Raw genomic sequence first — 23919 nt, 5'->3', positions numbered from 1 at the left:
ACACAGAGCAAACCCATTTGCATTGGGAAGGCATAGCCTGAGGAAGCTCTGTCTATAAAATCATGCAACAGACAGTGAGAGCCTGTTCCCACTGTCACCTACCTCCCTTACACATCCAGGATGGGAAAATAACGTGTCTCCACTTTCTTCTCTTTCCTGTTATTCAACTACTATTTTTCCAGGTAGTCAAATTACTCCATTATAGCCAATTATGAAGGTAATGGGCAAAGCAGCGATGTTTGTCAAGTGAAAGATTCTAAGCTCCAGAGTTCATTTCCTTCCTATTAGCCCAAGAAAGGTATAAGTTTCTTACACATCTTTCAGAAAGGTCAGCTGCATTAGGGTCAGAGGTATACACAGCTGTTTGCAGATGCATGAAGGATGAAATTGCATGTTTTCAGTCAGGTGAAGGAGACTTTGAAATATCTGACCTCTACTTGGCTATTTTTACTACATAATAAACAAAACTGATTTCCCCAAAGAAGATTCAGGAGTCAGAAGAGAAACAAACTCACCAGCATCAGATTTGTTGACATGGTGTACAGCCCTACAACCATGACATCTTAAAAGCTTAGTGCACACAAAACACAGAACCAGGGTTTCTTAGTATAGAATTACACATTTATTGTTCACATTTGAAATAATTTGGTTCCTGATTGAACCACTGAAAGTCCTAATGCATCTGTAAACCAAGTCTCACTATAAAACAATTCAAAATGCTATGTAAAATAATATTATGTATACATGTTTCCTCAGCATAATCACTTTGTCTATTTACAAATATATAAAGATTTTACACTATAAGTCATCTGAAATATCAAAGAGGTATTTTCAAATCACACAAATATATAGAACCTGTTTCATTAAAAATCTACAATACACTGTATATTCAAGTTGAGGCAAAAGAAGTTTTAATGCCAGGTACACTTGAGACAAATGCTTCCAATAATTAAACAATTTCTAAAAGTGCTATTTCTGCCTGTAATGAAAGGTAACATCAGGATCCAGTATTTCCTTACAGTCAACATTTCACACCATTGCTTCATTCACAGAATCTGCCCTTCTGTTACAAGAAAAATATCAAAGCTATTATAATCTTCTTTCAAGAGCTGAAAGAAAGAGGCAAAAAATGGTCTAAAAAAAAAAAAAAGCCATATGCACACACATACACACACCACAACTCAGATCACCACATAATCCTCTAGAAGAACAGTCAAACTCACAGCATTCTGTTTCACTTTAGAGTAAGTTTAATGAACAAATCTCTAACAAAAACCCCAGCAGGCAACACTAGGAAGTCTAAGGCAGTTGTTCTATGTGCAAGTTTCTACATAGCAGAGTGCCAACTCCAGAGTCTTCCCGTAACTTTGTGCATTACTTGGTTTCTTCTTTGTCACTTTCCACACACTGATTTGGCTTATCTCCAGCAGGATTTTTTGGTGCAGCACTGGAACTGAGAAAAGGAGAACATTTCATTGCAAATAAATTAGGCTTTGGATAGAAAGACAATACTGGTTTTATGATCTGATGGCATAACATTAGGCTCTCTGCAAGTTAATCAACTTATTGTTGGTGCTCTACATAGTTTAGCAATATAAAAATAGCCATCTGAAATATCATCATTTTAGATACCTGCTATATGTAATATATGGAGATGTCTGGCAAGGTTCTGCTGAAACAGGACCATTTGACATACAGTGAGCTTTTCTTTGCTGAGTTGCAGGTTTCATTAACCGATTGTCCTGGTCAGAACCTGAAACACATACGTATCATCAGTTAAACTAGAGTTGAGGAACTTGCTTCTTTGTGCCATTTGGTTAAAAACCAAAACCAAAATAAACACCCCTAAACAAAAACCCAACCAAGTGCCTTACAGCATATCTATATAATAATAAACCTTATTGTTATAGATCAGTGATAAAGTTCTGTTAAGTACATTGAAGTACATATGAAAATTAAACATTTACATATACAACCACCACTGCAGGTAGTCATGTTGAAGTCAAGTTTAAAGTCATGTAAGTGCAAAGTTTCTCACTTTACAACTGATGAAGCTTTTTAACTCCTGAAATAAAAAAAACTTCTCCAGTATGACTATACAGTAATTAATACCAACATGAGAATTTGCCATCTTGACAGAGTAGAGAAAAAAAATTCAAGGCACTAGGTTAGCCTTAGTATGTATATGAATTTAACTATCACTAAAGTAATGGAAAGATTTGGGCAAACTTGGCAAGGATAGGTCAGTCCTCACCAATTCTTCTTTGTATGTAGATTGCAAAGCTACTAATTACAGAATCACAGAATCAACCAGGTTGGGAAAGACCTTTGAGATCATCAAGCCCAACCTATCACCCAACACCATCCAATCAACCAAACCATGACACCAATTGCCTCATCCAGTCTTATTTTAAACACCTCCAGTGATGGTGACTCCACCACCTCCCTGGGCAGCCCATTCCAATGGCCAATCACTCTTTCTGGGAAGAACTTCTTCCTAACATCCAGCCTAAACTGCAAAATTGTTTTAGAATCATAAAATTGTTGGGGTTGGAAGAGACCTCAAGGATCACCCAGCTCCAACCCCCCTGCCATGGGCAGGGACACCTCACACTACATCAGGTTGCTCAGAACCACATCCAGCCTGGCCTTTACTATATGAAAAAGAAAAAAATGAATGATTCTATATTCACAGCACTCAGCATAGCTTTACGAAGCTGGACAAGTGCTGTGGAAAAAAAATAACATTAAAACAAATCTAATGTCAAACTGTGCAGTAATTTCCAAATGGAGTACATGGTAGACATGTTTTTAATTCTACATCCTAATCTTAAGTTGCTGGATAATAGTAAGTTGGAGAAAGCCATTCATCAGAGAGAATATGGCATTGAATGGATCCAGAGACAGTAGATTTGGAGAAAGGCAAATACAAATCAAAAGCTTTAGTGTACAATGAACATTAAACAGACCAAGTTGCTCACAGATCACTAAATCCAGTCATTTCTCCTGAGCCACAGCCAATCTGTTCTGTTTCTAAAAAATTGAAGTTCTCCTATTGTGGAAGATAATTTCACTTCAGTTACAAAGGCACTACAGGAATTGCACAGAGGAAAACCAGGGAGAATATAGAACATGAGGCAGGCTACTTTATCTAACAAGAATACAAATTCAAGCTATCTTTACTTGCCAGCTGTTTCACACCTTTATCTTTGAATGTTGGTAGCCTCCATCTTTTTTTTTTTTTTTTTCCCCTCTCCTATCTCAGAGGTCTGGAGCACAAGCCTTATGAGAAGAGGCTGAGGGAGCTGGGGTTGCTTAGCCTGGAGAAGAGGAGGCTCAGAGGAGACCTTATTGCTGTCTACAACTCCCTGAAGGGAAGTCGTAGCCAGGTGGGGGTTGGTCTCTTCTCCCAGGCAACCAGCACCAGAACAAGTGGACAGTCTCAAGCTGCACCAGAGGAGGTTCAGACTGGATGTTAGGAAGAAATTCTTCACAGAGTGATTGGCCATTGGAAAGGGCTGCCCAGGAAGGTGGTGGAGTCACCATCACTGGAGGTGTTTGAGACTGGATGGTGCACTTGGTGCCATAGTTTAGTTGATTAGATAGTGTTGGGTGATAGGTTGGACTCAATGATCTTGAAGGTCTTTTCCAGGTTCTATTCTATTCTATTCCCTCACTCTCCCACCCCTCAGAAGACAGAGGTGAAGACCAAGACACTTCATGTGCATATTCAAGCATAAGGGTTTGGAAACCTATCAACTTTAAAGAAAAAGAGGAAATAACAAATACTTTCAATTAAACCAATATTCCAAACTGTATGTCATATAGCCAGATATTCATCACATTTTCTAAAGAAATCCCTTTATGCAGATTTGAATCTTAAAATCCAGTTGCTCTCTTTTGATTATCAGAACACCATTTTCACTATTTCTTTTCCCAAAGGATTATGTTTTTAACTGAGTATGTAGGTGTACACATATTTAATACTACCTCACCTCAAATAATTAATGCTGCCGTTTCCCACATTATGATGCTAACATTTACCAAACCACTTCACGAGTATGAATTAATTGCAAAAATAATGATCAGGTTTTGAGTGGTCAGTTACCTTGACAGGCAGAGGCATACAAATACATGGCTACATTTATCTGGGGAAGTTTTGGGGTTTTAACACTTGTTACTATTTGCATCTTCTAGTTCAAAGGGGAAAAAAACCCAAACACACAGACAAACATCAACCAAACCAACCAACAAAAACAGAACACACACAGAGTACAAGAACATAATTTGAATCAAATACTTGCTTCCTGAGAAGGCACTTGAAGTTGTCACATTTTCAGAGTGCTTGTAATCAGTTGACATGCTTAAGAACTGTTGCTTCAGCCATGCTCCTCTATCTTCCTCAAATGCTTTTCTCTAGCAAAAGAAGTAACAGTTTCCACTTATGATCACAGGAAAAAGCTTAGCCCACACTAAACTTATGCTGTTCTATCTAAGCAAACAGAAGTTATAACATGTCCATATAATTAAGGAAAACCAGCAGTTTAACACGGAATTATGATCCTGTGAGCAAGGTTTTAAATCCAACAAGGTTTAGCTGAGACTGTATTTATTTACAAGCCAAAACCTACCCTTTTTTTCCAGAAGTTTGGCCTAATCCTATTACGTTACCATTCTCCACTCCAGTTGACAATCTCCTATCACTGCTCCCCTTCCCCCTCACTGTAGCATTTTCTCTTGGAGGTAGCCCTCATTTTTGGGCTGCTGCTTAGAGCTCAAGCCAGAGCCTTCTCCTAAACAGATAAAAATTATATTGAAAGTAGCACTAATTACTTTCATCCATAATAGAGCAGGAAGAGAAGTTGTTTAATTTTCCAATGAAAAGCCACTCTAAGCACAGAAAACTAATGGCTAAAAGACATTATCCAAAAGACCCAGTGGCTCTCTACTCAAGCCATGTGCTATTTTATCTCCAAAACCCATCAGTGAAACAGGATCTCTCTATCTTATAAGATTATTTCTACTGTCAGTAGAAAACAGAGCAAGCTGAACTCCAATGCAAACTTTCAAACATCTACAAAGTTTACAGCATTGCTTTTCTTTTTATACTTATGCATTTTTTTTGTGCAGAAGCATGGGTAGTTAAGTTTATGTAGCAATGTAGTCTTCAGCACATCTGAACAAGCAATTATCATTTATTTTCACTCCAGACATTTAAAGCTGAATTTAATGAAATTCAAAACCTCACTGAAATGCAAATAAAACGAAATTAAAAAGTTGAAGCACATATTTCTATATGCAGTGGTCTATCAGTATTTATCACTGTGTGAACTACCATTGTGCAGGTAAAATCAAAGTATTTTATATTCTTCACAATAATTTCACAGCATAAGAACAAAAAAAGTTGTTTTAAGTCAGAAAGTTGTCCCTCTAGCTCAGCATTCTGTCTCCAATAATGGCCAAAAGAGATGCTGTTTTTCGGATCCTATCAACCTGGCCAATTTCTGCAATGCATTCTCTCAGAGGTGTCCTACTTGATTAGAGATGTTGGAACATCTGTCCTCTCCCTTTTAGTATCCATCTGTGGATCCACTGGTCATGACCTCAGGCAAGTGCTTTTTTATTTGCTGATACCAATTCCCTTCACAATCTCCTGTGGCAGCCAAATTCAGAATTCAGCTCCCTGATATATCCAAAACAAGGTACATGTTCCAGCAGTTTCTATGAGTTCTCTTGTCCTAACCCTGAGAGATTTGATGAACAATAGCACTGCTTTCATCTGACCAGCTGAATCCACAGTTCTGTAATTTTTTAACCACATGCCACTCCACACTCTGCATGTGAAAGCAATACAATTCTGTAAGCAATAAATCTAAAGTCCTTTTGATTTTTTTTTTTTTGGGGGGGGTTGTTTGTTGTTTTTTTCCTTTTTTTCAGTGACTTTTCCCCCCCTGTCATATCTCTACCATCAGTTTCACAAGCAATGAGGACCTCCTTTCCTTGATAAACTTGTAAGCCCCTTCCTCTTCTTGGACCTCCCTAACAATTATATAGACTAGAGAATGTGCATACTAGAGTTCATTTAGACACATCTACCTCAACTGCCTTCCAGTATGTGTGCTTAGTGGTCTGCTTAACTGCCAGAACAGAAAAGATAATGACCCTATTAAGGGTAAGGAAACAGTTACTTAATGTTTTTTCAGTGATCACTGGTTTCTACAAACAGTTAGGCACGGAATACCTTTGAGAACTCAGTTCTGCAGCCAAATTTGACTGAAATTTGCATAGATCTCACTTTTGTAAGCAACTGAAACAGCATCTAATAAATCGTGAATATTGTACTGATTTTTGGAAGTACTTAGATATTTGAAAAGCTGGGGGGGAAAAAGCAACAACAAAGGAAGGAAGTAATTAAAGTCATGGTAACTATGTTTTCCAATACCCTCAAAAACTTGTGGTTTTTTTTGGTGTGTGGGGTCACTTTTGTTGTTATGTATGGGGGGTTTGTTTTGCTTTGTTTGGGGATTATTTTGTTATTATGTGTTTTGGCTTTGTTGTTTGTGGATTTTTTGTCAACAGAATGATGTCCTACAATGGCTAAAGGGGTTTCATACAGTATGGGAATGATATTTCTTTACAAATGCTAGCAACCAGACCTTGTTGGATAGCTGCACTTCAGCGTATAACAGTATACTTAATTGTAACTCATCTTCTGTAAGAATTCCCTTTTCTAGTACCTCAAGTCCTAATCTAATAGCAGCTTCTGTAAAACTTCTTCGTTCTTTCTCAAAGTTCTTCTTCTGTTCCCGAAATAGTCTCCATTCCTCCTGGAGACGCTCTCTTTCTTCCAACAAATAGCAGTCCTGTAGTAACAGAGTGGTGTCATCGTCACATGGAGACATAAGCTGCTGCTGCAAATATAAAGCAACAAAAGGCACAAACATCAATTCAGGAGTGACTATTAAGAGATGCAGGTTCCACTCTACCAGAGAAATGATTGAAGTTTAATATGGAAACAATACAGAAAGTATCAAGTTTGGCTGGTGGGCTAGAGTTTCAGATGCAAGCAAAGTGTTCCTGTCCAGGCAGCTGACCTCAGCCTTCTTCACTTGTGTTGATCCCTCAAATTATTCCCACCAAACTCATGAAATTACTAACCAGCCCCCTAGCACACCTGTACTTAGACCAACCATTAAGATATTTTATTTAAAAGGCATTGTCAAAGAACAGGGAAAGGCTCAAAGTTGAGAAGAGGGACACATTACCAAAAAAAAAAAAAAAAAAAGCCCTCCAAAAAACCAAACTCCACCAAAAATCAAAACCACAACACCAAGAACCAATCAACCAAACAAAACCCAAAACAACACACAAAATCACAACCACACAACCTACAAAAACCCACCACCACAACAGGGAAAAAGCAGCCCAACAGAAAAGCTCAGATACAGTTGAGGGGGAAAAATGATTTTTTAAAAGTTTATTACCTGTAAGAGCTGTTGCTGAGTTTTGATCATTTCTTTACACTGCTGAATCTCTAACTCCAGCTTTTCAGTTTCCAGCTCATGGTCTTCCCTTGAAATGACATCTTTTACATTCAAAGCTCCTGAGTGTACACGCGACACTAAGGGGAGGGAAAAAGCTAATTAAAACCAAACAAAAAACACCAACCAAAACTCATAACAATAGCAAAAGGTTTTAGACTCTGATTCATTCTGAAAGAAATAGGATACACAGTATATTCAAATCACTTCTATCAGAGACAAGAATCCAGAATTGGTGCCACAGAATTATGCACAAAATCCCCTCCAGAAAAAAAAAAAAAGGCAACGAAAACATAGCTGGTTTGCATTCCCCAAAGTAAACGATGTATCTGCACTGCAATAAGTGTCACAAAAACCCCCAGCTGTGTTGGGTTGCCCAAAAGAAAAATCAAAGACAACTGAAGACGACTTCTCACTGACATGATCTTAGCCTATTCTTCTGAGATCATTTTTGAAGAGCTTGTGCTTTCATAAAAATATGACAGTAACTATATTTATCACAGATATAAAAAGAAAGCCTTTTCCTTCAAGTCCTGTGAAGGAGAAATAGAGCTAACAAACATTGTGTGCATATTTTCATCCCAGTAAGGGGATGAATTAAAGAGGAATAAAATGTATTTTGGATAATCAAATACTGCTTTATTTCATTTCATGCATAATTATCACAGTGACTGTAATGAGCCAAGTTTTGATTCCCTGGTGCCAGTGTTTGAACATTAATTGAATTCTAAAGGGCTAGATGTGGTCATCTCTACAGAGCCAAAAAAAAAGTGACTAAGAAAACTGCAAACTCTTGAAATATTTTTTTCCTAATGCTTACAACATTTTTTTCAACTCATGGTACCAAATGAAGTATTATTCAGAACAAGCCTTCTTAAAACCCTTTCTATGGTATAAACATACTCTCACAGACCATCTGCTTTTTTTTATTTGCAATTGCATGCATGACCTTCTCAGTCTTATTCCTGACTGCAAACATCCCTGTGATAGCAGCAGCATTTGCTTGCATGGGAAAATAATACTAGGAAAGAATTTTATATATTTTTAGATGTCTTTTAATGCTGTTTAACAGCTGGAAATGAGGGGAGTCCATCACCATACCATCAGCCACTTTGCTTTATAATGCCACAAGAAGCCTCAGAGGTATGGATGTGGCAAGCAGATTCTAGAGAAGGATTTACATATTTTAAACTTACAAGAACAGAATAGAATAGAACAAACCAGGTTGGAAGAGACCTTCAAGATCACCATGTCCAACCTATCATTGCATCCAGTTACTTGAAATCATTGTGTCTGCATTACTTGAACACCTCAAAAATGTGGGGAAAGGCAAACAAACATTACTGTGGGGTATGTGCTTTCAAAGGAAAAATAATTGTTCTGTCAGAAAACTGTTGTTTACTGTGTCAAACTAATTGTGTCCTTTCTCACAAACAGGCTTGGTATGCAATTGCTTCCCTAACTACATATAATTAAAACTCACACAGAGAAATACCAATTGCAAGCCCTTTCAGAAAGTCCACCAGGTCACAGCTCCTTCCATTTTAGTTCTGGCAGTCAGTAAAGTAAATCCTAAGAGCATGATACCAATTGCCAGTAGCATTTTGTATGTACATGCAATCTAGTTAAACATCACCTTGGTTATCTAGCTTCTCAACATGATTTTTCAACATCCTCCATTGTTTTCTAATGCTGTTGGTAAGCTGCTCTCGCACAGTTTCACAAGACAGTTCCCACATATTCTCTTTATTTAACTCTCCAATATCTTCTTCCAGGTCTGACAGCACCTGTAGAAGCAGAAACAAGAAATGGTACACCACTCCATTCCAAATACATACATTTGTTTAAGTATGTATAGGGATTTAATTTACTGAAGGAAAATCCTTATAGACAGGAAAGAGTTTTCCATCTAGGGAAGTATGACTATCAGAGAATTCAGCCTCCTGACAGCATAATGCTAAAGACACTGCAATAACCTGGTAGTCCCCAGAACCTCACCACAGAGTGTTTCTGCTAGCAAGACTCATTCACTCTCACACATCTTCAAACTACTAAGTTCAGACTGCTAAATTCAGCTGTCAGATTTAAATGGCAACTGCCCATAAACTCACTATGCAGCATGAACGGTATTTAAGACAAAGATTTTCTGCAATTGAAAATTAAGTAAATTTGTCTCTGCCTTGTCCTTCTTCATGACAAACACCCCCACCCATAACGCATTGAAGGCAGAGTGGAACTCACACATCCATTTTATACTACTGTTCAAACATTGAACCTGAATGCTATCCTGAAAAGCTAAGACATAAAAGTCTAAATGGACAATAGGAGACCAGGACATATTTAGATTGAAAAAAGCTACAGCTGTTTCAATACCAGGCATGAATACTCCACTCTTCCCAAGAATTTAACCCATTCTATCCAATCCTAACTACCACACAGATTGAATTTTAACTGTACTTACTGGTCCATCTTCAGACCTTTCTTTAGGTTTCTGCTTCTGTGGTGGGAGTAGTGAAATAATCTCTCTCTTCATTTGCTGCAGAACTTTTTTCAGCTCAGCATTTTCCAATAAAAGCTGTTTTTGGCGTTGTTCATAATCACTTAACAAAACTTTGTACATTTCTTCTTCATTTCTGGAAGGAGAAATCTTACAGTAACAACATAACAGCCATTATATGTGCTTCAATTAATGTTTTCAGACAACTACCTGGCTTCTGTCTTATCAGTCCTCCATGCACCTCTCTTCCCATCAGCTCTACCAACATAATTTAGAACTTCCATAGCTACAAATGAAAAGGATATTTCAAAGTGTGAAACAACATGCAAATATACACAGGTGACATTGCATTTATCTATTTGCATTTACATGTAGTTATTGTCAAGAGACCATTATTACCCAAATATTCCTCCTCACTCTTCAGACACATGAAACCACATTGGCTGCTTACCAAAACTAAGATAATCAAGGACAATAAATAAATTTGTGTTTGGAAACTGACAGAGGGATGTGTTCTCATCCTGCCTTATCTTTTTTATGCATTTCTTAACAGCACCCTCATCCTTCTTTCAGGATTTATATCAATGGTTTATCGACTACAATCTCCCTTCTGGCAATAATGCCAGTTTTATCTCCAGTTTAGAACAAGCAAATTCCCAATGTTTCACAATGTGTTCCTCAAAACAAAGTGTCTCTGTATGCATTTGAAGGAAAAACACAAACCCCAACAACAAAACAAAATCCACCACAAGAACAAAGTCCCAACAATGACACATCACTACAGATTAGTAGTCCAAGTTCAATTCTAGTAAGCTATCAAGCAAACAATAACTATATTTAAAACTCTTATTTTGTCCTCACTGATACTTGAACTTGTATTAAAACAACTGGAGTCAAGAATATGGCACAACTAAGTTTTGCTGACCTTGGGGTGAGACTCTAGAGATTACCGAGTTCATACCTAAAACAACTTTCTGTAGCCAAAACAGCTGTTCCTGCTACAGTGCCCTAACCTCGTCTGGCTCCCCACAGGCACTTCCAGAAAACTAAGTTGGCAACAACATGAATATTTTTCTTCTGGTTTAGGGAACTAAAGTTTACTAAAATGCAATTAGCATTACAGTTGGCAAACAGATGAATGTTTTGGGGGTCCCAGCAGGGATGAAAGGAAGAACAGGACTTCCACTGCAGGAACATTTATACAAATACTGTAAGGCTAAATATATGAACCAAAAAGTGCAGGTATTTTCACCATCACCTAACACCAATACCCGTCTTCAGCAACACACCACAAAAACTCCACTCATGCTAAACAGTATCAATTAATATTTTGAACACAATTTGGGCAGCACAATACACAAGTACACATAAGGTCAAGATTTCTTCTCCCTCATTTCACACAGCATGAGATGCTGTGTACCTTATGTTACTTCCTCTCTAAAATGTCTCATCACTTACTAACACAAGTAGACTGCAGTTCCTCAAGTGGAAAAGAAAACAAAACAAAATAAACCCACTCAGGCAATGTTCCTTCCTGACTATCTGGTGGCCCTAACACTGTTTATGACACTCTCTGAAGTCTCGTGATGATAGCAAAAGCAAGAAGGTAGGAGACAACTCTCTCTTAGGAAGCAATTTCAAGTTATTCTCCCTAGTACAAAAACTTATTTGGTAAAAGATATCTACCTTGGTTTGTGCTTGGTAAAAAAAAAAAAAATATCTTATGGAACACAATGTGAAACTTTATTAGCCTTACACAGTCAGTTGACAGGAAGTATTACACCTTCCATGCAAGATTTTAACATCTAAAAGAAAAATCTACAAAAGGAGGCCCATATTGACTTTAAAGGTACTCAGAACCAAATCTAAGTATTTTTAACATACAGAATATACCATTTTGCTGTAGTAAAATTCATGGAGCTACTTACCTATCTTTTTGTCCTTTTTGTTCATGACTAATTGTTGCAAGCGTTCCTTTAATTTGTTGTATTCTCTCTCTTTCCTCTTCATATCATGATTGTACTGTGTAGCTCTACTTGAAATTATGTTTTGTAACTTCTGTACCTAAAAGTAATCCCCCCCAAAAAATAAAAAAATGTTTCTACAACTAAAGGATTTTCCTTCAGAAAATGAAAAGTAATATATGAAGCAAAATGATGCTTCTATTAAACTGTTTCATATATGAAGCAAAATGATGCTTCTATTAAACTGTTTCCAGTGAAAAAGTGACAAAAAGAACTGGAACTCTCTCAAGCCATAGGTCCTGACCTTAGACTTATTTTCTGCAGAAACCAACACCATAAGCACCATATTATAATACTATAGCTCCTCTGAAGGATTCTTTTAACATTCTGATTGAACAGAGCAGAGAAAGACACATTTTTGTTTTAAGTACTAAAGTTCAGGATCTAGTTTAACTCTGAAGAATGCTTGTTAGGTTTACAGAAAACAAAATAAATTTAAAAAAATAGTAGTTGGACAACAGTATGCTGGAAGACAGATTATTCCATTTGACCTAAGAGAATATTAAAACATATCAAAGCACATTTTTGGCCTGGACTATTACCAGTTGGGGTGTTCAGGGCTTTTTTAAACCAGTTTTAACCTTACAAACATACTACACAGTCAACATTTTAAACTGGACATTTCAGATGTTCGCTATATAGAGATGCATAGGCATATAGCAATCATTGTGAGGGCTAACTGTATGCATGCTTGTGAACACAGAACACTCACAGAAACTTATGAGCTATGCACAACACCGAGGGAAGAGCACACTGGAAACAAAGCTGTAATTAGGCAGTGTCTTAGATTTCAAAGAGTTTTCCGATCTTGGCTCTTCCAAGACTCCCAAGTTTAACCAGACTGTGCTTTCGGGCTGCATTTACCCCTACATCCATTCTTGATCTTTTGCTCTCCTTTATAACACAGCAAAAATAAATCAATCACAAACACACACACCACAAACAAACAAGAAGTGTTTGAAGTGAACTATTACAAGAGTCCTTGCAAAAATTCATATTGTTGAGTAGCTATATGATGACACATCAAGTACAAGACAACTTACTTCATCCTTTTCACTTTTAAGTAACTGGTGCAAATTTCTGTTCTTGCTTTGCAGTTGTCTGTCTCTTTCCTGAAGTCCAACTATTTCTCTTTTAGATAACTCCAACTGTTCCTAGAGGAAGGGTTGTTAATTCAGTATCAAGGATAGTAAATAACTGAAACAAACAAAACCTACAAAACCCACACCAAATAAAAAAAACCACCCTAGCAAACAAAAAGCATCAACCAAACCAAACTGCCAAAACACTTCACTTGAAGTTAGCTTCTATATTTCATTTGATGTTCATTAAGTCAGGATTCTATGTTGTGATAGTGAGGCAGATACTAAACAACCTGTATGAATTTGAGCCTGCAGTATTCCCGGAATGCTTCCGTTAAACAACCAAGGGAACAACTGACACAGTATGCAAACTGTGACCACAGCGAAGCACATGGGAAATTTTACAGATAGAGAGCAAGGCTGGATCAATGTTCTCATTTTAACAGATTACACAAAACCAGCATTTTAGAAATATTTCTCAACAAATATGAGACACAAACAAAAACCAAACTGCCAACTTAAATGACAGAGCCAAACACTACATACAAGCTCTTTTTCTTCATATGCATAATGCGCTACAAATGTGTAGAGATATTTAAGCAGCAAGAACTTCTACGCAAATCGCATTGGAGTATCAGTAACACAGTAGTGGAAGTAAAGAGGATTGCTGCATAGCATCCAAAAGAATTTGCATGAGAAAACTTATCAGCTGACAGCTAAATTAAATGCCTTGGACTGAAGTAGTACTATCAGGTTTTACCTTCCCCACCTTAAAGCCATTTGCCTAGGAAACAACTGCAGCATTCTGCAACCTAACACTACATGGTGTTTGTAGAAAAATGAGTGCAGTTACATGTGATTTTTAATGCCACACTGAAGACACAGATGGCCAATCTCAGCAGAAGGGCTACCATAATTTTGAGAATCTACAGCAGTATTTAAGGAGATAGTGCTGGCCAGCCCTAATTAAAATCAAGCCACAAAGACCTCAAATCATGCACTGAAATTTTATTTTCTTGACAGAATCAGGGAAAAGATAATATTGTTCTAATAAAACTGCATATACAAGTACCCATGAAGTAGCCTAGGCTGTGAACTTCCAATATATCTGCTACTCCACAGTGAATAGCCTCGTGTATGTATTCATGTTGTAGTAAAACAGAGCTTAGTAACTTCAGTTTTAACAACAGCTTCTGAGCACTTCTTACAACAAAGCTTTGTATTGGACTATCCAAGGAATCCAACAACAAAAACTTACATGAAAAAAGCTACACGAAAAAAGCTGATAACAACCCTATGACACATAAGAAAGGCTACCCACAGTTTTATTGGTTACAATTATATTGGGAGTTTATCTTTTAGAGCTGGACATTTTAAGTGATACTGAATGACACAAACTGAGGTGCTTTAACACTTTTACCCACAAGTTGTATTAACACCTCTAAGACAAACAGTCTTCCCTCTTCCTTGATTCAAGAGGCCATAATTGTCAATAAGCAAGTAAGCTTTCAGTTGTCTCATTAATTCATATTTTTTAAGGAATTTTAAACTGGAGAAGAGACTTAAAAAACCCAACAGACAAAACCAAACACAGAAAACATACATTGCAAACTGGGGAGAATACCACAAAAAGTGGTCACTGTTAAGACTGTATGTGTTACACAAATGCTGCATAACACTGGCTGAGTTATATTGTTTTCTACCTTTAGCTTAGTATAGCAGTTCTGTAAGTGATCCATATCACTACCCAGTTTCAGATGCTGCATTTCTACTTCTTCCTGAGCTCGCAGATTCTTGTGCTGCAGTACAAGCAATTCATTCATGCAATTTATGATAGATATTAAATTTAATTCTTTTCCTTTGGACTCTGTGTAAATAGAGGGAAAACCCAATGTTGTCAATTCCTGGCAAAAGACAAGGGAGGAGAGAATAAATAAATGGATCAGTCTCTTACCATTCTCCAAAAGACAGAAACAGTATCAGTGTGGTTGGGTGGCAAATCACTCCCATACACCCATACCCTATTCCCCACCAACTTCAGCTTCTGAGCACTGAGAAAGAAACCTTCTTAATCCAGTGAATCTTTACTACCACAAATTGTTTAATGCCACCTTAACACAACCTCCAATAAACAAGGTCTGGCTTACCCTATTGAGATAAGATATACTCTGTTCAATATTCTCTTCTGTGCAGAAGGCACTGAAAAAGTTGTGCGTGCTTTTAGATGAAGGCAGTGGCAGGCGTAGCACTTGTGAATTCATGCCTGGAGGAGATAGCTTTTTTTCTGAGGTATACTGAAAAATATTTTTGCTATCTAAAAGTTAAAGACATGAAGAAACAAGTCAGGACTAATAGTTTACAACACATCACATAGAAAAAAAAACACCCCCAGGTACTCAAATTATTATTTACAGAAATTTACAAGCCTAGAGTTTAATCCAGAATGAAATATATTAAGCAATTCACAATTATAAAAAAAAAAAAAAAAAAAAAAAAAAAATGGAGCAATTATAAACTTCCACTGAAGAATTAAAGGCAGAATTGCATTTTAAGGTATGGTGTGTTTCAAATGTTACTTCTCCACCAAGAAAAAACACCTGTCTAATCTTTCTTCCTAATTGGCTTGCTACACCACAACTTTTTTTCATTTTTACACAGGTGCAAAAGCTGTGCATTTAGTGACAATTCTTACAGAATGTGTGACATCCTTACTTATATTAAGTGTATGCTGCAATTCAGTTCTTACACTAGGTAGAAGCAGACTATAAAACATTTTTTCCTTTAATAAACTTGTAATGGATTTATGAGGCCAAAGAATTCAGAACAAGAAAATTCTGAAAATGAAAGATATGCCAAAAGGTGTGATTAAAATAACAGTGTGGCTGAAAAGTCTCAGAACCTGTAGATATACTTTAAAAGACAAGAGCATTTCTGTAAGGACTCAGTCTACATGTACTACATGTTATTTAACATTCTGCTTAGTCAACCAAGTCATGCACAAAACTCTAATCTCTCTCTAGCAGTTATAACATCACCGGTAAAGTTAACAAATCCACTAGATTTAAAATACTATCAGTTTACCTGATGACAGCACTGGCACAGTAATAGTCTTCCAATCTCCCATAGCAACAAAGACAAGCAGGGCACCTGAGCAACTGGTTCAGCAGTGAAGCATTTAGTACAGTTCCTGGCAATGAGTGTTACGTCGGCATCTCCTAAAATAGCAAGAGCATTTTAGATTAACAATAGCAGCTAATACAGCTAGAAGATTAAAGCAGGCACAGGAGAGTGACTATTGGACTTGAAACACATGAATGTTTTCTACTCCTTTAGACACTGTTTGAAACACAGTAAGTACAATAAATATTCTGCTGTAAAAATGATGTATCTACCTACCTCAGTTATTCTTAATTAAGTCTTGTAGACCATTAAAGCTAAAATGCCATGCACACATGAAAATACTCATGCTGTAGAGACCTCAGTTGTTTCTGTTGATATGCAGGAGACACAGCAAGCCAAATATTGAATATTTTGCTGCAATATAACCAGGAAGTAATCTTATTAAGATAACTTCTGTGAAGTTTTAAAAGGAAATCAGAGTAGAATTATTATTTCAAGAGAAAGATAAGGGGTCTAGAGAATATAATGGCAGAGAGGGCAAAGGAACTTCTAATATATTTAGGTCATTTAAACTGAACTTAACATATACATTTAGCAGTATTGACCTTCTACTGGCAAGTTGATTGCTGCTCTGCAGAATCTCAAACTCATCCTGTTGGCACAGCCACCCAGTACAGCACTGACCCTTTGGAAACCAAAGGGAAGATACAGACTTGTAAGAAAAACCAAACCAATTATCCCCTCACCCTCCTTCCACCACCTAGTAAGAAAGCACATAATCGCTTTAGAGCTACCACACTGCTGGAAACTTCACATCCAGCTTAAGATTTGGACAGCACAACCCATCAGCTGTTACGTGAACAAAGACACTCAAGGACAACAACTTTTCACCAGACAGAAAGGTGGTCTCCTACTTTCAATTAACACTTTGAAACAGTATGGCAAGTCAGTTCTAGGTGGAATCTATAGAATTCTGGAATATAGGGATGTTTTCCCCTAATTCCCACTAATGTTCCAACACACACACTCTGGACAAGCAACTTAAGTTTATGACACCAAAATGTTTTATTTTTATTCATTTTGAGACAACTCTTAATTTTTTTCTCTTGTAAAACCAAGATGTCTAGAAAAAAGTAAAGTGAAGGTTCAGATTCTAAAAACAAGAACTGACTTCATAGCAGGAATCTTTCTGCAAAGCAATCTATTTTTTCCACCCATCTACAGCAACTGCAGTTTGAGAAACTGAATTCAAAGTCAAACTAAGGATTAAGAGGACAGACTTCTTACATGCAAGTTTAATTTCTGCTGGATCCATCAGATAGTGAAAAATAAGGCAAGTTATACTACAAGTCCATTCTCATCACTGGCACCACAATTTCGCATTCTAATAGAAGTATTTCAAAAGAGTGTTAAGAAACTCAGGACACACAAAACCCATTAAGGACTGTTGGAAAGTCCACAAAAATGCTACTCACATTTCAGATAAGCCATTGCTTTCAAACAAACTGGCTTTTATTCTTTAAGAGGCTGCATACCCATTATGAGATCTTATCACCAGGTTCCCTCAACGTACAGCATTACCAGCCCACAGATCACTCTACACTGACAATACTATTCTGACACAGCATCTATCACTCCAAACAATGTTCAACTGGAAGCAGAAACAGGACTAGACCAGGTGTGGGAATACAATGATTCCCTAAATTTGAGCCCTGAAAACCACATGCAGATTTATTCAGCACAGATGCTTTATCAAGACTACTCTCTGGTGACACTGCCCTTTTGTTGGTGTACTGAGAAAGAAAATTAACACAAACCCAGGCTCAGAGGAATGCCTAGTGAAGACAGAGTAAGAACACAGGCTGTACAAAGTCCAGATAATGCAACTATGTTCTTTCTGCATTAACTAACCTTGAAGGCTAGAGCCTTTTGTCTTGCAGGGACCACATGCAGCACACTGCACAATGTTTAATACATCAGATTAAAATCCATGCTTAGCCACCTCACAATTTGGAAAATGCCAAACTTAAAAACTTCTTTCAACTGTTAAACCACTACCACAAAATTTCTTAAATTGTTGTAGGTCCAACAAGTGCAGTAGCTTTGAAACAGTAATCATTACAGACATCGGTCAGCATTCTGTACTTGCATCATCTTTACACACTGTACTTAAAATTAAACTCAGATGTGCAGAATAAGACAACTCCATGTCAGCTGCAAAAGGGAATGCTACAAGCCATTAGTCCCATGCTAATATTACCTCTTCCATTCCACATGGCTTCTACTGCCAGTTCAGGACCTTAGCCATGACTTGTAAAGCTATCTAGTGATTAAGAACCATCAGATAGATTTCCTTCCCAGTCTAGGCAGTTCCTCTGGAGCAACAAGACTCAAAATAGCCTCACTGAAGTATGCAAGAGCTGAAGATGAGCATTCCTGAAGAAGACAGTGGGGATGCAAAACTATTTTAGATACATTGAATTCAGAAGGGACTCTTCACCTTTAGTACACTACAACACTTTTTAAGCACCATAATGTACCAGGAATGTATTCATGAAACAGAGGAAAATGAGTGATTCTGAGGAAGGGTTTTTTGTTGTTACAGACCAATAATAATACAATACATAGGACTGAAAAGTACCCTAGGCTATCATAATTAACACAGAGATTTTAAGCAAACAAAACAAGATTTGTAGTTTGCTTCTCCTCCCCCCCCTCCAATATCCCGTTTGGGAAAGCATTCAGTAGGAAGAGAACAAAAAGAGTTTGGTTTTGGTTTAATATATAAATGAATAAATCTCATCATTTCATACTAATGTCAAAAGTCTGACTGGCTGCAGGTGGGAGGGGGAAAAAAAAAAGAACCACTGAACAGTCAAAACTGCTGTAACTATTGAATCATTTTCTTTCTGTGTCCATTCTCTGTAAACAGGGATTTCTTGCAGTTACTTCATCAACAAATTCATCACTTGCCAAAAAAAATCTGTAATGATCCAATGCCTGCTAGATGTGATTCTGACCACCAGTAGTATTGCTTTCTGTCCCAAGTAAGAAATTCCTGGAGTAGAGAAGACCCAGGAGGACTGTCAGGTATTTCAAATGCCTAAACATAGAGACATCTCACTGCAAACAGAAATCATAAGAAGCCAAACACACACACACACATCCCCAAAATAGTTGGGCAAAAATTAGAGAACTTGATTAATTGCAAGGAAGCAATAATTAAACCAAGCATTTAAGTGCTTGTTAGAACAAGTTAAATGCAAGGAAAACCTTATAAAACTTCAAAATAAGCCAACCCCAAGCCATAACAGTAATAACGTACCCAAACTTGATTCTTAGCAAGGCATGGGGGAAACTGACAAAAATTTACAGGAAAAGTTGCACAAACTTGTGCATCATTCACTAACAAACACATCTTTCTTTTCAAGCACAAGTTTAGATTAAACCTCAAAAATAGTACATTTCACAAACTCAGGGAGTTTAAAGGAGTTTTTCTTAAAATTACTGGTTTGTGTTTTGCAGGACAAGGGAGGGATTGACAATGAGCGTGCAAAGATTCAAGACAAATTTTAAGTAAGCCTGAGTTCAGACCATATCACAACTTGAAGGTCATGAGCAGCAAGAAGGATTATAAACTTTACATAACTCAGCATACTTAAAGTTTTCTCAAAATCATGCTTACACTTGAAAAGAAGCAGTCATAACTAGGTTTGTAAAACTTGTTCAGACAACCAGAAGATAATCACTTGTCACAACACCCTGCTGTGATCACGTTACACCATCTGTCCATCTTTACGTACACAGGGTGTGACATAAACGGGAAATGCAGTATCTAGTAATCCAGAAAACTTTTTGCCCTGTCAAAAGAGAGAGGATAGAGAAAGGCAGATTTTGACAGAGGGTTTCTACCTGCCCCAAATAAGGCAATGTCTTAGAAAAAAAAGTCACTATCCACCAGAAATTGTCAAACATTCCTTCCATATGCATTTCAAACACTACTACATGGATATGTTTCAACCTGTGAAAGTGTTTGGAGTGGGAATGGTTAGCATTTACTGAAAGGGCAATATGATTCCTTCTACTAAACTTATATCCCAAAAGGAGGTGTGAGTGTTTAAAGCTTTTACATTTATCTAGCAATCCACAGATGCCACATGGATGGCTTTTATCCAGATACACACAAAGACACACCAGTATGTAAATGTAGGGTACACGCCACTCATGGCATCGTAGGTTTACAAATATATCCCTGATAATGTCATAATACACCTAATTGTTTCAATTCATGTAATCACCATGAAAGACCATTTTGAACACACACTATGGATCTTCACATAAGCATTTTCTTATTACTAATGCTATTTCTGTTACTCTTCAAAATTAAATGCCCTGTTTGCAGTCACAAACCACTTACTGCATGTAGCTGGAGCTGATCATTGTGCTACCAAACCTTCCTACAGCTCAGATACCCAAGAGGAAAAAAAACCTCAGAAACTGTCTTCTGCAGCTCCTCCTCCTTTTCCCTTATGATCAACTTCAACCAAACTTTACAGCTTGGCTGCCTCTGCAAATCTGATTTTTCAAAAGAAAGAAAAAGAAACACCAAAACCACCACCAACAAAACAAACCACAACCTTACTAGATCCTGAAGTTGGCAACATATACTGGGCAGAGTATTCTAGAAATTATTGAATTCACAAGTTTTCCAAAGAATGGAAGATGATAACCATAACTAAGTTTTTTACAGATTGCCAGATTTTACAGATTGTCTGTTCTAGATTTCTACTGAGCAAAACAAAAGTGTCACAGAATGGAAGGGATCTCTCAGCACGCTGGAAGAAAGAATGAGCCATCATACCTGGACAAGACAGCATAATTGGATTACCAAAAAAGTTTTTCACCATGTTTCCTACCAAAAGCTCTTAATCTAAGACATCAGTGGATTTATTAATAGCTGGGAAAGGGCAAAGTGTAGGAATAAGCTGAAGAACTGTAAAGAGATGGCATGAAAGCATATCATATCAAAGTCCCAAAGAGACCAAAATTCAAGTTCCCAAAGGGTCTGTGCAGGCATCTCTGCTGTTCAGTACATTTTGAAAGGTGATCAGCAGGTAAGTGAGAAAGCTCACATATCAAAAAGAGTTTTTCAGAAAAATAAACACCCTGGTTGAAGAACTGCAGAAGGCTGTCCTCATACTAAGCAGAGGGATGATAAAAATCAGCAGCTGAAATTACATGTTCATAAATGCAAATACAATGAAAAAGACAACTCTGTTACACACTTAAACCAACAGCCTCTAGTTAGGTATTAACATGCAGGAAGAGATCCCAGGGTCACTATGATTAGTCCTCTGGAAATAATACCTCACAGGCCGTTAACAGAACATTGAAGCAGAGAACATCATCATTATGCCTCTGTATGAACACCAAGATATCCCAGGTTAAATACAGGTACAACCGTGTCTGTGTAACAGACAGAACAGACTTGAAAATGGTACAAGAAGGTCAACCAATACTTCCACTTCTCAGCTAAAAAAGAAAAATTAGAGAAATAAGATGACTGTGTAGATGATAATAATTAATTTCTTCTTTAAATAAAAGTTATATAGAATGAAATGAAACATTCAGCATAAAATCTGGAAAATAAGAGCATTTTTTCCACATAAAACAGTTAAACCATGGACTTGTATCATTATGAGATGCTGTGAATGGTAAATATGTAAAACTGGCTGCAATTCACTGAAAAACATCCATCAGTAGCTATGAAATGTAAAAAGAGATACACCCTCTGCTCAGAAATCATTCCACTCCAGATTGCAGTACCCTGGGAAGATACACAGATAAAACCACCACTGTACAACCAACCTATATTTACAATCTTTTCCTCAGTATTTTCTGCCAGCCACTTTCAGAGACATGATACTCACACCAGCAAACATGGTGTTACCCTCTCCTATGCTCTCTATACTCTAAATGATAACAGATATCAGTACCACAGCTTTCTTCCCACAACAAACAGTAAGAACACCATCTCTCTGGAATACTTAAAACCTGAAATCTCTATCGATGGCATGAAAGCATTTCTCTAGGTCTTCTGTTTGCTATTAAAATTTACCTAATACATTCACATTTTACTTTGGATACCTATTTTAAGTCATTGCCCTGAAATTCCTATCATACCTTTGCAGCATATGGAGCCCTGTGTAACCATTTCACTGTCATCACTGAGGGCAGCAGAGCATTCTACACAGAGGATGTGCAGTACTACTGCCAACTAATCTTGTTTTTTTAACTCTTCGAATTGAAATGGGCTTTGCTGCAAATAAAGAAAAATTTATATGTATTTAAAAAAAAAGGGGGGGGGGGGGGGGTGACGGGGAGACGGGGAGAAGGGGGAGTAAGATAAAAATCCTTGAATCCATCACATGAAGCTACGAGCAGTCACGAATTCACTGACTCAGGAAACAGCTTTACGGATCTCACCTCTCCGAGCATCCGCCGCCGGGCGCTTCACAGAGATCCACGAAACGCTGGGCCTCCCAGCCGCGGGGCACGGCCGAGCTGCTACCCTAGCTCTTCCTCGTCCCCGCCGACCAGCCGGAACCTGACGAGGGGCACATGTCACGATTCACACCCCTGCCGCGACCAGAGAGGCTCTGCCCACTCGCAGCTCTCCCCACTCGCAGCTCTCCCCCTGCCCACCCGACGACCCCACTGAAATGCCGTTCCCCTCGGCCACCCCACGCTGGGCTCCCACAGGCAGGGCCCAGCGCAGTCCCCCATCCTTCAGAGCTCCCCAGCTCCAGTCTCACCGGGCCCGCCACCCCCTCCTGCGGCGCTTACCTCGCCAACGGCCGCAGAACGCCCGTTACCCGCCGCGCCGGGTACCGGCCCCCGCCGAACCCTTCTCCTGAGCCGCCAGCGAGGAGAAGGAGCACCCACCACGTAGCACCACCTGCTACGACTGCCACCAGCGCGACGACAGCAAGGGAGAAGAAAAGAACAAACTCCCAAGCGACCTCGACTCCACACACCGCAAATACATAGGCTCCGGCCCCAGGCCGGGCCCCGTGCTCTTAACCGCCCCCGCCGCCCGCACACCCCCGCTCCAGCGCCGCTCCCATTGGCCAAGCAGTTGCTAGGATACCCTCAACAAGGGGCCTGCACGGCTGCGGCGGGCCGCTGCCGGTGGCGGAGCAGGTGTCTCCGAGGCAGAGGTGGGCCCCAGGCGCGCTAGCTGCGAGTTCGGCACCTGTTGGCGGGTCCTGCTGGCGGGGAGGGGCAAGTAGCGGCGCCGGCCCCGCTGCTGCGGCCCCCGTAACGTGGAAGAGAAGAGAGCGGACTGTTCGTTTGCCTGCGAGAACTGCCGGTGGGGCCTGGGGCCTCTCTTGCTGCACGGGAACGCTGCAAGGAAATAAGAATTAGCATCTCCATACCCATTCACAGAGGACTGCGTGGTCACAAGTTCTGAAAAACTCCGGCATTAAAACTAGCCCTTACGTTTCTTTGTATGTTGCTGCTTTCTTTTTCTCCCAAGAGGCTGTACACAACAGTGTAAGGAGCCCTTCTCTATGCCATGTCATTCATCTAATCAAAAACCATGTTTCTCTAGAATACACTTTAAAGAAGACAGCTTCATAGTTGATCTGAAG

At 38.6% G+C, this 23919-nt stretch overlaps 1 protein-coding gene across 5 annotated transcripts; it reads right to left on the bottom strand.

Annotated features, from left to right (window-relative positions):
* Positions 1-1146: 1146 nt before the first annotated feature.
* SSX2IP (SSX family member 2 interacting protein) lies at positions 1147-23334 on the bottom strand. Of its 5 annotated transcripts, none has more exons than XM_054165238.1 (15): positions 23111-23334; positions 22751-22871; positions 16226-16359; positions 15292-15458; positions 14848-15048; positions 13106-13216; positions 11967-12102; positions 10249-10324; positions 10003-10174; positions 9178-9328; positions 7485-7621; positions 6738-6911; positions 4305-4416; positions 1633-1753; positions 1147-1453 (listed from the first exon to the last, which is right to left on the bottom strand). In XM_054165238.1, exons 3-15 carry the CDS (start codon positions 16266-16268, stop codon positions 1375-1377), a joined length of 1680 nt encoding a protein of 559 aa, XP_054021213.1. In that variant the 5' UTR covers positions 16269-16359; positions 22751-22871; positions 23111-23334; the 3' UTR covers positions 1147-1374. The 5 variants fall into 5 exon arrangements, with proteins under 5 accessions (XP_054021213.1, XP_054021215.1, XP_054021214.1 ...); XM_054165240.1 differs by having other exon boundaries at positions 6738-6863; XM_054165239.1 differs by having other exon boundaries at positions 23210-23334.
* Between the last annotated feature and the right edge of the window lie 585 nt (positions 23335-23919).

This window comes from Dryobates pubescens, chromosome 11 (genome assembly GCF_014839835.1).
Source record: "Dryobates pubescens isolate bDryPub1 chromosome 11, bDryPub1.pri, whole genome shotgun sequence".
NCBI classification, from domain to species: Eukaryota; Metazoa; Chordata; class Aves; order Piciformes; family Picidae; genus Dryobates; species Dryobates pubescens.
This window is presented reverse-complemented; position numbering and strand designations above follow the sequence as displayed.

What these genes read in the sequence shown, in the direction of transcription:
- SSX2IP (XM_054165238.1), bottom strand. Translation starts at nt 16,268, where the DNA reads ATGGGAGATTGGAAGACTATTACTGTGCCAGTGCTGTCATCAG. An exon ending in CTATTAGATTAGGACTTGAG is followed by an intron (nt 4,417 to 6,737) that starts GTACTAGAAAAG and finishes TTCTTTTGCTAG; the next exon opens with AGAAAAGCATTTGAGGAAGA. An exon ending in CCATATATTACATATAGCAG is followed by an intron (nt 1,454 to 1,632) that starts GTATCTAAAATG and finishes TCCTTTTCTCAG; the next exon opens with TTCCAGTGCTGCACCAAAAA.